General features: G+C 39.2%; 1 protein-coding gene across 1 annotated transcript in view; it reads right to left on the bottom strand.

Annotated features, from left to right (window-relative positions):
* The window catches only part of slc24a3 (solute carrier family 24 member 3), a 64,142-nt gene extending 51,167 nt beyond the window's left edge, over window positions 1-12,975 (bottom strand). The window contains exon 1 of the mRNA XM_079473590.1: window positions 12,560-12,975. Coding sequence (XP_079329716.1) covers window positions 12,560-12,731 — 172 coding nt within the window. The 5' untranslated portion in view covers window positions 12,732-12,975. The remainder of the gene's footprint in view (window positions 1-12,559) is intronic.
* Window positions 12,976-17,034: the final 4,059 nt, after the last annotated feature.

Below are 17,034 nucleotides of genomic sequence, written 5' to 3' on the forward strand. Positions count from 1 at the left end.
TTTTATACACTGTCAAAAAAAACAGATTGGTCCACGAAGCCACATCTGCAGCACATCACCTGAAAACTGGTCCCACAGAAGACTGTCCCAGATAGCAGCTGTTGTGTGGAGGAACTACCTGGGAAACTCTCAGCTATAGATTCAGTGTGCCCTTACACATCTGACCCCATACTGTCAACACACGGATAAATATAACACTGCATGCTTCCACTCTGTCAAAAGCGAAATTACCTAGTTTATCTTCATTACCTACCTAGAACTTGAATGTGGGACAGTTCTAGTCAAACAAAGTTAGGGATGTAGGAAAGTTACAATGATTTCCGAAGAGAATCTGAGGTACATGTGTATGTGTACTTCTTTGAGCATCACTACCTACATAAAACAACAAGACCAATGAACTGAAAGTGTGATTTAATGTTAATTGGTGATTTTAAAACTGAGGCTTGTCCAAGAATTATTGATCCTAGTTGATATTCAGATTGATTTATTAGCAGAGTATCTATTTTGGTTAGATTTTCAGTCAGTTATTGGGCATCAGTAATGGGATGAATGTGACAGGCCATTTACAGTCTCATTAGCATCTGCTGGTGGGTGTCTGCTACCAGCCTAAAGAACCGGACAAGAGCCTCATGTCCACCATCTCTATCTTCAAAAGACTGGAGGAGCAAGCAGGGCGCTTTGAGACTCAGGGTTAGCCAGTGGGAGAGAAAATTCAGTATCTGGGACATTAGTGTAGCATCACTCCAGTCCTCCATACTGATTCTACATTATACATGTAGATTTATGAACATTATATCTTTCTGTTTTTTTTCAATGAACCTAGCCAGGGTTTGAACATTTGTGAGGCCTGGCGTGGGGTGTCAATATACCTAAAATTACCAATAAATGCTATAAATCGTTCAAGTTTAATAAATATAAGGAATAATAAAGTTAACAAATGATAAACTTATACCTATGAACATGGCTTTATACTGTGGCTAGTGATTTAAAAAAATTATTATAATTAGTGCTCCTACTGGACCCGCCTCGATCAAGCGTCCGGTATGGAAGACGGGCACTCAAAAGCGAAGGCTAAGCTTGTTTTGCTAAAACACATCTTAAAGTCGAGGAGTCAGATATACTTCACAGCTCTCTCTTACTGACCTCCGTTACACCTAGCATTTTCACTGTCAACAATTTTGTATGCAAGTGTGTCATTACGGGTATGCAATGCGCAGACTGCATACCCACTTACTCACTCACAACTCTTTCAATCAGATGACGCCGCCAGCCACTCACATCAAGTGAAATTGATCCACGTTTTACACCACAGATAATAAACGACTTTGTAAACTGTATAGACCGAATTATATACGTGTGACGCAGACACTCGTTTTGAACTATTGAATATTCATTCAGAGCTTCACATTATATTTTTTAACATGAAAAAATTACAGAGGTCGAGACCTCATCCTGGGGTGATGGGGGGGCGGTACTGAAGCACATGTGCACCCATTGCCAACAAAACACAGACATATGACTAAGTTTCACTTAGTGTGTGTGGTTCATGTCCATCTTTTAGCGCTTGGACCGCACCATCTAACCGTTTCAAACCATCTCCAAATCTAGCGTTATACCCACCGTTTATACAACATTCCTCACCGCAGTGAACAAACAAACACAGCTGAACTTCGCAAACTCAGTGCCCTCCTTCTCTTGCTCCAGCTGGTTGACATGTGCGAATGCTCCTTCTCCCACTCTAATTGGTTGACGCGTGGGTGTGCTTTTCCAGGAGTATGGTCCAATAAGGGACAAGTTATTACGCAAAGGAGTTTCATGTTAGAAAAAAACTTTACGAAACCTTTACGAACACTGTGGGTTTGTATCGAGCACAGAAATACTACGTAATACGTCCAATTAGTTTTTTGACAAGTTGACCGTGTCAAGCATGAGAAGCCAGCATGTTTAACATTGTAAGAAAATCATAATGTATGAAACACTATGGCATCCCCCTTTAACAAATCATAGGACCTTATTGTAAAGTGTTACCAGTAGTGTCACCAATATGTCTATAATTTGGTTATGCAGAAAACTCAATTTTAAATAAAATATAAAATTTGATTGTGTAATTGTTTAATTGTGGTGGTTAGCTGTATTATTTTATCTACTATTACTTAATCGAAACAACCCAACATCGGTTGTATGAATGCACAATAAAAAAACATGAACAACCTTTCATATATACATATAAATGTACAAGAAGCTTACTTCACAAATCAAGTTTAACAATTGCATGGCTTTTCACACTGTGCATAACCCTGGGTCATCCTTTCCTGTTTAAGATTTCCTTTAACAGAAAACCAATCTTAATATTTATTAAAGTGCTAAATGTTTCATGAAATATATATTCACAGAACTGTGTATTGTTTCAGTGTCTAAGATAAAAATAAGAAGTACAGAAATATTGACGGTAAATGTATTGACTAAATAAAAGACGGTATGAAAACAACAAGTCTGTAAGAAAACTGGTTTTGCCTTTATTTTATCTAGTTTATCTAGTTTCAGGTGACAGAGCCACTGTAGATTTACGTGGTGACATTTTCATAGATGTACAAGCAGTTATTAAAGCGGGTTGAGTGCTTGTTGTGATTTGTATTCATCCACTGACCTTATAAAAATGCAAAGAGTGTGAACCCATGGTTTACAGCGTGAAATCGTGAAACCAAAATATTGAGGCTTAATGACCAACCCAGGGTCATGTATGAACACGTGAAACATGACACATCTTGTCCATGTGGCACATATCACCCAGGATTCACTCACAATGCCTAGGGGTTAACCATTTCAAGTGTTAAAAGCCAATTTAAGTTTTGTTGGAGATAAGTATTACACACACACTGTTCAGGTGTGATTTTAGTCCGGGTTAATCTTTCAGATTTGCTCAAGGTTGTTCATGTTAGTGATAAAACACTTTCTTCTATGCTAACAAGATATCCAGTCCCAGTTGATGAAAAGCAGGCCTACAGCGAGGAATAACCAGCACATTTCATTGTATCTTTGAGGTCTATGAGGCAATGTTAGATTTGTGCTCTGTAGCTCATTCAAAGTAATCCTCTTGACAAATACAAACAGACACATTTAGCCTCTCAACTCTCAAAGTACCGACATTTCAGATCAGTGAAAACATCCTCCGCAGGTTCTGGTATATTTTCAACCAATGTTCCTTCAAAGGTTTCAACTGCAGCTTCATGTAATCGGACAGAATATCAAACAGGGGCTTATATAAATTCAAAACAGTCACGAGATTATAAGCTTAGAACTCATTATTCTTTCATTTTAATATCTTACGTCTTTTTACCGTAAGGAAATACGTATTTGAATCATAAGATAATCCTGTTTGAAAACTAATGAGCTACCTTCTCATATCCTCGCCGGCAATTTGCACTACACTGTATTATAGTCAGCTCGCGTTTGATCCAAATCACACAATTAAAAACGTAATCAGTTCTCCGTCCCCTCTTAGCGCAGGTGAGTGTGCTAACACAAAGAATGTGCATATGTTGAGCTTCCATGCTAATGGACGATTGGAGAGCACAGAGGTTTACTTCTGAAATCTGCTGTATCGCCACCTAAATAACTGCTATTATGGTCATGTGTTGACACCAATGACAAGTCACAGTTTTACTCATGCATCTGGAAAGCAAAAAAAACATTTTGGCTCAAAAACATCAGTACATTAAAAGTAAAGAGATCACCAAGTAAGAGTTCAACAATAAGTGTTCAGCAAAAATCTAAATTATTGCATCCTTCATGTCATTCATTAAATGCATGTATGTCTCTTTATTCTTGAGTAATGTCTCAATGGCCTGGTTTCACAGACACAGCTTAGCTTAAGCCAGGACTATGTGTTAGTTGAATTTAGATATTTATGTCGCTTTTATAAAAATGCCTTAGAAAATACATAATTGGTATGCATCTTGAAACAAAACAATGGCACAGATATATTTTAAGACAAGACAGTTATATTCCATAAAGACAGGTCACACCTTCATTTTACACACATTTTTAAGCCTCGTCTGTGAAACCGGGCCAATGTGTTTGTGTCCATACAATGGAAGTCAAAATATCTCCTATTGTGAAAGAAAATCACACAGGAATGGAATGACGTGAGGGTGAATAAATAATGCAAAAATCTTTATTTTGGGGTGAACTTACAATTTAGGTTAGACTTAAAATTATAATATTATAGGGCGAACGAAATCCCAAATCAAACAGCATGTGCAAACAAATGATGCTCAAACCAAACGTCCCGGCTTGAAAGAGTAGTCAGTTACATTTAGCGGCATCTAGAGGTGAAGTTGCGAATTTCAACCACACGCCCCTCGCTTTCAAAGCACTATGGTGGCTGACACGGTACTAAGATGTCATCACAATTTTGCTTCTTTGCCGAAGGAGATAACGTATTTGCGAAACGTATTCCTTAGAGCAGATTGTCCATTTTTGGGCTACTGTTGAAACGGCGAATTCCATGTAAGGGGACCCGCAGTCTATGTATAGAAATAGCTCATTCTAAGGAAATAAAAACATAACGATTCATTTTGTAAGGTCTTTATACACCTCTGAAAACATAGTTATGTGTATATTATATTGCATGTCTGCACCTTTAAGTGTACCAACCCAGTGACGGTTCCATTTTGTACTCTTTTGACAGCGCACAACAAAAAAAAAGGTCACTATAATTTGCCCCTCAACAATTTTAAATGCAACTTTAGTTCTCTATTTCCTGAATTAATGATCTCTCTCGTTTGTAAGCTGCTTTGCATAAAAGTGTCAGCTGAATAAATTAATGTAAATGTAATGTAAATGTATTGCATAACATACACAATCAAAAGAGACAAGAAAAACTCAATAACAAAAACCAGCAATGTACGAAAAATAAATAGGAGAACATATTATTTTCGGTGCGAAACATTTTTGGCAGGTCACCGCTGTTCGCAGAGTCTCTGAATAACATACTTGTCCTTGCTACATTACAATGCGTGGCTGGTTTTCATCTCTGTGTGTCTAAAATATTGCAAACATCTGTGTGCAAACCCTCCGTTCGCAGCATGGGCAGAGCCTCTCTAGGAGATGTTCGCTGGTCTTGCTGTGTTCTTGAGCTACACGATGCATTTGATTTATTCAGTCAGAATGATTTTTGGCTTCGGTAAAAACTTTATAAAGACGGGCAATAAAGAGGCTGATCTTCTACTTACTGCAGCACAAAGGTAAAGAAGGTGGACTATAGGGGCATCATAAATCACACCTTTAATGAGGACATTTAGAGCAAGCTTTATATATATATATATATATATATATATATATATAGAAAAGGTATGTAGGGCGCCCCCCTCCTCCCTGAATTAATGACCTACGCTACACGTGAGGGCCGCTCCGGGAGAGGCATGTGATGGGGCCTGCAGACAGAAAACCACTTGGTGTTCTTCTCTTTACCATCTCTTTCTCACCCCGTCATTCGCTCCAGGTCTGCAGCTGCCTCAACCCTCACTCTTGGAGGAAAGAGGTTAACGCCCAAACTGTTAAACTAACATCATCAGAGAAGAAGAGCTCTTCCAGAGGGAAAGTACATTCATTTTTATGTTTTAATCAAAGATTACAGAGACAGTTTACTGCTAATCTGTGCTCTTAATAAGTATTTGGATGACGTAAACAACGATGGTCCAGAAATCTTCCAGAAACTTTATAACCAATTAAAATGTTAAACACATATCTTAAACACATAAGAATGAATTATATGTGTAAGATTTTAAACAACTTTTAAATAAAAAGTGAAACAGGAAGTGCTTCTGGACCGGCAATTACATCTTGTGAAGTGGTCTATAGCATAAATTCAGATTTCAAGACATTCATTTCGTAATGCATTATTGTGAATAATTCATTGTCTTATTTTTTTCCAAAACTAATAAATGTCTTTGTAGTGTTCAAATTTAATTTTAATGCAAACATGCTACACCTTTAAAACATTCATCTCTTTTTTCATCGTCACGCCAATTGATGTTAACCAACAAGCCAAATATTTTGCAATGTGTTAACAAATTTCCATTCCGGTCTGTTTACATTCTGGAAAGCAAATCCCTGTGGATAAAGTCAGGTTCCACCCTAAAATTCTCTCTTCCTTGCTGAATATTGTTTTCACTCAAGAACAAATGTAAACATGCTTAGGGTGAGATGCCCTGACGAGACACAAACTGCTCAATAAAGTCGCTGTTAAAAAGTATTATACTCTTACATACTGTTGCTCTTTAGCCATAAACAAACTATACACCACTAAGGGATAATGGGAAATGGCCATTCATTTATTACATTATAAAGAATAATTTTGCATCAAAAAACATATAACTATTACATATAACTACTACATAACTATTTAAGTCTGGAAGATATATTTTATTGGGTTTTGCTTTACTTTCAGACAGTCTTGATGTGATTTTTTTTAACGAGGAACTTAATTGCCAGCTGTGATGTTCTGAAAGATGAGCCATTATTTGCTCTTCACACTTGATCAAATGACTGGATAAATTTTATTCACCATGAACCCATCTCAGAAATTGTCTGTGTCTGTGCTGCGTATATTTAGCATCACACAGAGTGATGTCTGAATCAGAATTGTGAATGATTAGCCGTCGAAGGCATGATGGAGGTTGGACTGGTCTGTGTAAGCAGGGTGGCTTTTGTAGTTGATGGTGCACTAGACAACAGCCTCACTGGCTCTATTCATCAACTCAAGTCAAAGGCATAGCACGGAGTCAGTATTTTTTACAGCTGACAGAAAACATTCGGTTGTCGGTTGACTAGTCGTAGAGTAATAAAACAAGTCTAACTTTTGCAAGAACATCTAGCGACCCCTGCATTTAGTTCTGTTTTAAAATCTTCTGTAAATGCCTCATTATAGGTCTATTGTATGAAATCTAGCGGCAACCAACGACATACTCCACTGCTCACCCCTCCCTTTCGAAGCACTACGGTGCCTGACAAAGAACTAAGATGTTGTCACGTTTTCTCTTCTTTGCTGAAGGAGATAACGTATTTACAAAACGCGCTATGTGGAGCAGTTTGTCCATTTAGCTACTGTAGAAACAACATGGCGAATTCAGGACCCGCTGTGTAGATAGAAATCGATTATTCGTTATTTAAGATCTTTAAACACCTCTGAAGACATATATAATATTGCATCTCTTTTAATAGATCGAAAAGATTACACACAGCATCTTTAAGAAAACCTGAACCTTTCTTTACATCTAATAGTCAAGTACCATTCAGGCATATCACAGACTAGACGTTTGTTAAAAATCTAGCTTTGAACGGTAACCCTCTGAACACTGACGTAAAGTAATTCACTAATTTGTTAAAGAGTAATCCAATAAATTTCAGATTGGCTTCAATGGCAAGAAATCTGTAACCAGAGCACTGTTATCTCACTGATATTTCACACATACTTCAAACGCCCCATTTGTCTGTGCAGGATAGAATTACCATCACAGCACTGATCCGTCTCAAGTCATTCATCTGGGACTAACTTGCTGTCAGGCTGGTGGCCCGGTGTGGTGTAAAACTTGCTAAAATAATGAAGTGCTCGGCTGCAAATAGAGACTTGTTGAAGAGTGGGCCGATCGTGGATGATAAATGAGGAAGTCTGAAGAGGACGAGACAGAGAGTCAGTTACTGTAGGAGCAACAAGACGTAACTTTACTTTGGGAAACCATGAAAAAATCTGTTCGATTCGGGTCATTTATAACAGTGTCGCACAATGTCAACCAGCTCTTCATTATGTGATAATGGTCGAGTCGACTAGTCGAAGACGTCATTAATACATCAAATAAGAGCAAAGAAATGTTTTTCAATAAGATTTGATGGGTGTGGGCATTAAGACATGTGTGCGAGCTTGCAGGAAAATTGCGGGACTGCCACAGAATTGTCTCTAAATATATAGTATCTACAATTGACCTGTTGTACATCTATTGCACAAGAGCAACAACAACTAAAATAAAATAAAACTATTTTAAATCGTGAGGTCGGGGCTAAAGAGCAGCAGGTGCATCTCTACAGCAGTTACTTCGGATCTGAAGCATGTGTACTGACCATACTTCCCTTGCATTTACAACAAGTCAAATGAAAGTGTCATGTGCACTAACAGATCAAACAACAGAAAAATGTGTTGAGTTTCTTTGTGAAGGCCTATGACTTCTGAACAATGGCAATATATTTAGTAGCCTAATACAGGCAGCTGTAGAAGCAATCGCACTGAAACTTAAGGCTCTACCTGCGAGCTGAAAACAGGACACATTGTGAATGATGCTTGCGGAAGCAGGACAAGATAAGATAACATATATTATTGCTGGAAGTGTGACAGAATCCTGTGGAACCGGGTGGGAATGACGTCCGTCTTTATTAAAGGTACAGCGTAAAAAAATCACATCACCCGCGACTAGTCGACATCCAGCTTTAAATGTCGCGCCAGAGCACATAATGTCGACTAGTAGACTAGTTTGTGCAACCACTTAAGTTTATTTTACACAATTTAGTCGTTTTGCATCATAACAAAATCGGTGTTAAAGACATTAATGACACATAACACAACATGCGTCTAGGGACAATTCAAAATATAGAGCTAGCACAGTGGCCAAAAAAGTTTTTCACCACCCACTATCAGTCAGATAAAAAGGGATAGTTCATCCAAAGAAAATGTATTACTCTAAATGTGTTCCAAACCTCTATAAACTTCTTTGTTCTGTTAAACACAAAGAACCATCGACAACTATAGTAGAATAGAACATTTAAATGCTAGTCAAAGGTGTCCCAGAACTGGTTGCTTTCCTTAATTCATCAAAATATCTCTGTATCTCTGTGTTCAACCAAACAAAGAAATTTTGTTCCAACACAGTTGGGGAGTAATACATGACAGAATTTTCATTTTGGGGCGAACGATCGCTTTAAAATATATGCTTTTTTATTGTATTAGATACTTAATCCAACATCCAGAATCCAATTTTTATCCCAAGTTGGAGTCAGTTCCTGTCATATTCTAGCTCGGTGGCCCCCAGGTGCACTTCAAGTTCAAAATTTGATAACATTTCATATCAATATCCCCAAAAAGTGTCACTTTCTGTGAAATTCACATGTATTGGTGCTACAATCTTTTAAAAAGTGAAAAAAAAGTTGTGATGACTAAATGTATTAGAGCTTCAGTTTCATCCAGTGCCCTGGATTTCATAAAGCTATAGGAGACTCTCCTGTAATATTTGAGCCAAAACACAACTCTCCAGCAGTGTCCAAATGAACCCTATAGCCCACTGTATGTGTATAAGATCTAACAAATTCTCCATGTTTCTTATGTTCACACCTTCACCCCATGTCCATCTTTTCTATAACAGTGTGTGCAAACCGGAGATCTGGCACCTGGGAGCATCTGGAACAATAATTGATGTCAAAGAGAGATAAGGATACTGAGAAACAGAGGATTGGGAAGAAAATAATGGGATGGAAGAAATGACGAAACGTAATCGCACTGAATTACATTTACATTTAGTCATTTAGCAGACGCTTTTATCCAAAGCGACTTACAGATGAGGAAACATTGGAAGCAATTATAACAACATAGGCAACAAAATTCATAAGTGCATCAAACTAGTCCATTAAAGCCTAGCACAGTATAAAAAGCTAAGAATAGTGAGGTTAGTAAGCATTTTTTTTTTTTAATAAAGAAGGAAAGGGAAGAGAATTAGGAAAAATCAATCAGCGACGTGTTGACGGAAGATTTGCGTTTTTAGGCGTTTTTTGAAGATGGCAACCGAGTCTTGTAGCAGCTGGTAGATCATTCCACCAATGTGGAACAGATCCAGAGATGGTCCTGGAGAGTGACTTTTTTCCTTTTTGGGATGGTACCACTAGTCGTTGTTCCTTTGCAGACCGCAGTGATCTGGCAGGAACATAGATCTGCATTAGCGAGTGGAGATACGATGGTCCAGATCCGGTGTTGGTCTTGTAGGCCAGGAGCATAGCTTTGAACTTTATGCGGGCGGCAACAGGGAGCCAGTGTAACCTGATGAAGAGCGGAGTTATATGCGCTCTCTTCGGTTCATTGAAGACCACTCTTGCCGCCGCATTCTGGATCATATGGAGAGGTTTGATTGTGCAAGCAGGAAGTCCAGCCAGAAGCGCATTGCAATAATCCAGTTTGGACAGGACAAGAGCCTGGACTAGGACTTGCGTAGAGTGCTCCGATAGGAAAGGTCTAATTTTCCTAATGTTGTAGAGGATGAACCCACAGGACCGGGTGGTGCTGGCAACATGACTTGTGAAGTTAAGCTGATCATCGATTACCACTCCCAGGTTTCTGGCTGTGCTGGACGGTGTAATCGTTGATGTGCCTAGTTGAATGGCAAGGTTGTGGTGAATCTTTGGGTTGGCTGGGATCACAAGCCGTTCCGTTTTTGCAAGTTAATATTAAAAGAATTAATATTTTAAAAAAAGAACAAAGAGCTTCATAGAAAACAACCTCAGAAAAACAAAAAAGAAACCCAGAGGCCGAGCTGCTGGAGTACTGTGGGAAAACTGGCTGGTCCAGATTCAGGCAGCCTGTCGTCAGGGGCAGTCAGCGACTGACAGTGCAGTCACTTTATATCAGCGTCTCGTTGCCTGGCAGGTCGCTCGGCACAGCAATGCCTCCTCTAAGCTCTATTCTGAAACCTAGCGTACGCTGTGCACATAGGCAGGTGCCCTCTAAGGCAGCATTCCTACCGTAGCGGAATCTCATTAAATGAGCATCACTTCATTTAAAAAAGCTAAACATTTTGGGGACAATTTCTTATTCACCTTAATAACACTTTATTTCCCACAATTCCTTATGTCCATCCTTGAATGCATACCGGGAATAGGGAAACGTTTTGTGCCACGTGAGTCTGTGAGCGTAAAAGAACATACAGTGGTGCTGCTTTCGCTCCCCATGCCCCCACATTAAAGATAACAAAAATCCACACTAGACCAAAGATATTTTGACACATAAGGACATTTCTTTCGCATTCACGGCCATTTTGAATCTATTTAGTCACTGAGTGTGTCACAATGCATTTCTGGAATTATTCATGCGATGCCCATGTAGAACTTACTATAGATACAATGAGGTCCCTACAGCAGCAGGATAACCTCACACCAGCCTTCACATCAGATAAACATCTAGGCCTACTAAATGACGCCTCCACTGGGTTTTAAAACAAAGCTACAACATCCACCGCAATATTTTCTCCACCTCACTCCATCACTTTTACACACAGCAAGTGCACAAGACCAGCTTTCCAAATATGATGTACTGTATATGAATACACACTGTACGTATAAATGGAGATATCCACGGTTTAAGATTATGTTATACAACAAGATTATCTTCAAATATGGTGACCTTAAATGAACATGCAAAGCATGTTATGGGGACGTGTTTTGTTTCATACAATGTTAAGGTACTGTGAGCGCACCCATGACAGACCTAATGGCTTTCAAAAGGATGCATATCATAGTAAGATTATCATAACAAGTCATTATTTTGTACTGTGTTGCACAGATACGAATGACCAGATGGAGCGTGTGAGGAATTCGATCGAGCTTTATTGGGAGTGGACAAATCTAAGAGAAGCTGATAAGAAAACTCTGATAGTAAAGCTTTTATGCCTATGTTTGACAACTTTTTATCAACACACATTAATGCTTGAAGTTCTGTTGCTTAATGCTGACCTATAGAATATAAGTTACGACTGTTGAACATGTTTTACCTTGCTACTCTCCCCTTTCTCAGCTCTTCCTGTTTTTGTACATCCATTTAAAAAAAAGTCATTATACTTAGACTCGGGAAAGAAAAACCGTCACAACGCATGATGGAAACAGGCTATCCGTTAAGTTTCAAGACTTGATTTAGCTTTGGGCCATTGTGTTAAATATCATTCTGTTTTTGAACATTGATACAACAATCTTATGGTTCCAAACATAAAGTCAGCATTGTAGGGGGAAAACTGCCCTGCGACAGATCAACCAGTTATTAAACACAGATGTTCAGAACACTCACTATATCAACATCACGGCTACATGATTCTGAAATAGGAATGAGAGCACATGAAACTACACTTACAAGAGTGTCAATATGATTCTCCTCTAAAAGAGTGGACAGATGCGTTGCTCTCAAAAGCTTAAAGGAGGATCTAGACAGTTACGTTATGAGAATTGCTCGTATTATTAACAAGTTTACAGAAGTAACATTTGGAGAAGTATACTCACTTTTAAGAGTTTTTGAGAGTCACGCTCACATGATTTTTATCAACTGCACTCAAACAGATTGCTTTAAAGGGGAATATAGACATGTTTCATTAGGTTAGGCAAACAATAAGCTATTAGGCATATTGCACTATAAAAGCACAAGAATCATTCTGCATTGAAACAGTTGGTAATGTGGCTGGCTGATTCTGCTTTAAAACTTTCCATGAGCCCTCCGCCATCACAAACACACATTCCTATCAAATCCTGAACCGAAACTCACCGGAATTCTCGGCCAAACTGGACAAGGCGGACACGGCCAGCAGCAGGAGCCCCATGAAGCACATCTGTCCCCCGAACAACTCCTTGCGCTTTTTCCTCCGCGCTTTGATCTTCTTCTGCTGGAGCATCACTTGCATCGGTCGTGTCCAGACGCGCACGGCATCCCCGTCCATCGCTTAAACTCGACGATTTACTACTGCGAAAAGATATCGCGCTGCTGAGACGGGCTGGGCGACTTTAAAGCGCAAAGGTTGAAAAAGCGACCCGCGTTTGCTCGTTCGATGTTAATATTCCCGCTATTTGACTTCAAATTGTAAGGTGGAGAAATAAAGATGCTGCGCGCGCCCCATGGATGGAGAGGGGTATGTACTTGGATGGATGCGTCAGTTTGGTGGTGCCAGTTCTCACAGGACACAAACTGCTGCTGAGAGATAGGGGATGTAGAGGAGGAGAGAGAGAGACGGAGAGGGAGGGGTGAAAGCGAGGAAGTGAATGCGGTGAGAAAGAGAGAGAAACTGGAACGCAGCGTACGGCGAGATGAAGCGCGCAGCTGTTGTATTGGTTTGTTAGTATGAAGTTAACGCGTTGAGAGAGAAAGAGAGAAGGTTGGAGTGGAACGAGGGGGCAGTTGTTCGTGGGTTTCAAAGGAGGAGCTATGGTGTGCTTTTTTGCAAACAAAACCGTGTGCTCATCGCCACCCTCTGTTGGTAGTAGGCTGGTTGGTTAGCTGAGTTTCATTGCATGCGTTGAATCTGCATAACATGCTGCCAGGGGAAAACCATTTCAATTGAGGAGAATATACTGAGAATGCGCTACATATGTCACATTGTCAGATATGTAGTCCATCAAGAGCAGCACCGAAATAATGATGGCGGCTGGTCTTATCATAATGGACTTCAATACACATGTTGGGTTCATCCTAACACACCTCAAAACCAACTGCAGTACTTCATTTGCCATTTTAGAGACTTGAAAATGGCCTATGTTGGAAAAACAAGCACTTATTTATACCCTCATTTTCCCTTTCTGAAATATGTAAAACACTGCAGGGAAAAGTAGCCCGGTCCTCTGTGTTCCTATCGTCAAATACTGAGCTCTGTTCTAGCCAGCACTGTCAGCAGCTGGGTCTGCTCCCACTGTCTGCATGGCTCGCGTGTCTAATGCCATTGCTAAGACAACAATGCAGTTTTTATGGAGGGAAGCAAAGAGTGGGTGATGTGCCCGTTGGATTAAACTGGACTCTGGGGAAGCGGGCACATTTTGACAGATTGGGTTGAATCTCTGCGTACAGCTGCAGATCATTGGATGGGATGGGCCAAATGAGGAGTTAGTGGGTGTGGTAGGGTTTTGAGCATTTCCAGTTTATTTGCATCTGCAAGAGGGTTGAATCAGATTGGCGGGGTGTGAAAATATTGCTGTTATTTTTACCTGAAATGTACAAAGGATGATAGATTAAAACAAGGTGGTGAAAGCTCTTTATCCACTGTTTACCCAGTCCATATCACACCGGTCCTTTTAGACACCCCCCACCTCTCCAAACCTTTCATCTATGGCTTGTGATCTGTTCTTCACCTGTTTCTCTCCCTCTCTCTTTTTCTTTGGTATGAATCTGTGCGTAATTCGGTTTGTCTTTTGATGTGCTATTAGTCTCATATTGTCTTGATGTTCCATATCCATCTGTGTAGTAATTGTTTACCAATGAAAGATATTTTTTCCTCGCCTTTGAACACCACAGTTGGTTCTTTAATATGCATTTAAAAAGGTCTGAATAGAGCAGGCGGTATTACTATGTAAATATCGCATGTGATTCATGGGGACCGTTATTGTGAAAGATGCCTTAGGTGGATTTGACATGCGTGACTCACCTGGATGGTACCTTTCAAGTCATCTGTTCTTGTTAACCTAACAGATTTTTGTAAACTACAAAATCTTTGATGAAAATCCCTTGATCGACGCATGTTCACAGTGTCAGCCCTCAGCCCCGTGACCTAAACCAGATTCAAAGTATGCAAATTTGCATTTGTTCAATCTCGCTGGTCGATCTCGTTGACAGCTCACAGATATGGTCGTTTCGAGTTAAGTGTCCATATAAATAACTCTTGAAATGTTCAAGCTTGAATGAATAAACTAGTTAGCCCCCTTTTGGGCAGAACAAGACTGGTAAAAACATCTCAATAAGAAACAAGAAAAATAAGTTAAAGTGGAAATGAAAATAAGAATATTGAGAGAAATTGAGTCCTACAGAATAAAGGCCTGAATTCATAAAGCCAAAAGCAGATGTTCTGTGTCATTCTTTTGTTTCCTCCAACATACAAACTTCCTTTAATGGAGCTTAGTTATCATAGACACCGTGATGGGCAGACAATACCACATTTTGTATGTGGTTAAACCTACCCCACACAAGTGTATTGTCTATGACGTTTGTGATTGTGTTACAACATGTTTGCAGTGAGGTTAAACTGCAAAGTTCAACTGTAGTGAAAAGCTACATTGTACTGTACGTTGCATCTTAGCAAGAGCTACAAATTGAACAGGAAATCATGAAAGCAATTTAAACAAAAAGGTTTAACATTTTTGTGAAACAATTTTATTAGATTTAAATATACATTAATAAAGTATTTGGAAGGGCATGAAGCAATATTGCCAGAAGCCAAACTGTCGTCAAGTGTGTGCAAACGGAAAAGTCATATTTTTGCTACCCTCAAGCAACATAGTTGTACAGTAGAGGGTTAACATGTAAAGTTCACTAGTTTAGTAGCATGGACATCTGTGGCATTTCACAGCTGTTATGATGCTTATCTGAACTACCGCCTATATAATCAAAACATTCAATTTTATGGTTCACCATAGAACTGTATTTAAGTTAATAAAACCAAACAGATTTTTGTCTTTTGTAATCAATGTTTATCTTTAAAATACATAATTGTATGAAGTGATGGATATATCAGTACACGTCAGTACATGTAGAGTAGATCTCATACAGTACATACGGCTACTGTAAAGGCTGAAGCAGTGGCACAGAAGGTGTGCACTCAGGGATGATACAGATCTGGCAGGGTGAAAATGATTTCTATACTGCACGATTGATCAAGCCCAAAGGGAAACTGAGAACTTCACCAGGACAATGATTGAAAGGACTCGATTCAAAAATGTGACGCCACGCACATAAATGAAAATTAAGAAATTTGTCATGATGATCAGAATGGTTGGTCAAACGGCTGAACACATTTTCAAACTGTGTGGCACTTTGCACCTTTTTTAGTAAATACTGTATCATATGATTAGACAAAGCTATACTTAGAGTGGAACACAAGAAAAAAAATCAATGTAATTGATTCCGGCAATGATGTCACTGGAAAGTGTCAATTTTAATTTGACTTTGATGTTGATGTTGTTTAAAGTATCTGATTTGATATAAACTACATGTATAGTTCATCCTTGGCAGACTAATACAGGGCAGGAAACATGTACAACGAACCAACACAAGACAATAGACAAGAGGGCATTAAATAGGGAGACTAACAAAGGAGATAACGATGGGCAGTGTGGGTAATGAGACACAGGAGGAAAGCTATACCAGGAACGAGAGGGGCGGGGCCAAATGACGAGACTGGAGAGAACGCATATTATGTCCTGATTGACAATAATATGTTTCTCTCCACATAAAACACGTGGGTCTGTCATGATTCTGCCCCTAGACCAGAAAATCAAGACAAGAGCAGGCAGAATCATGACAGAAAGGCAACTCTGAAATTGTTTGTAGAGGTTTCAGAAAGCACCTGCTTATGATCCGATGCTCAGTGGAGGAATGGGTGATTCATTAAAGAGAACAAAAGCAGTGATAACTACTTTGATATTTTCTTAGCTGCCCATGATCCATGGAGGACTTACCTTCATTATTACTGTTCAGGATCGTAATGTTAAGGATGCATGACTTAAAAATTGTTTAAGAAACTCATTAAACTTTCCGCACACATTTACCAACAAACAACAAATGCTGCCTGTACCATAATCAAAAACTAAAAGTGGCAATGTATTCCTAAAATAGGAACAGCATCTATCCAAATAGATAGGCTAATACGCCGCGGTTATTTGCACTTGTTCAGAAATTGACACCCCTGTAGCATGCTGAAATTAGTGAGAGGTGGCTTCTGGGTAGCTGACCTGAGGTTAAAAACATCTCTCTGTAATATGCTATGATGCTCTGTGGATACTTAATCCTTCTGGATTTGGGGATTATTCCTTCCCTGGTGATTTCTTGTTGATTCAGTCCTTCTGTTATCTAGAACACTCATCCCTTCATTGTTTCACCTCAGAAGATTCAAATTATTACTTTTGTTAACTATAATTAACTATAAAGGTTATCAAAATTATCACACAAAAAAGCTATACTATTTAGCCAGTAATTCATTTGATATATCCAATATGATCAATATTTCCCTAAAACCACAATCCTCATTCTTGCTAAACTTGAAC

This window comes from Barbatula barbatula (assembly GCF_947034865.1).
Source record: "Barbatula barbatula genome assembly, chromosome: 14".
In the NCBI taxonomy this organism is placed as follows: domain Eukaryota; kingdom Metazoa; phylum Chordata; class Actinopteri; order Cypriniformes; family Nemacheilidae; genus Barbatula; species Barbatula barbatula.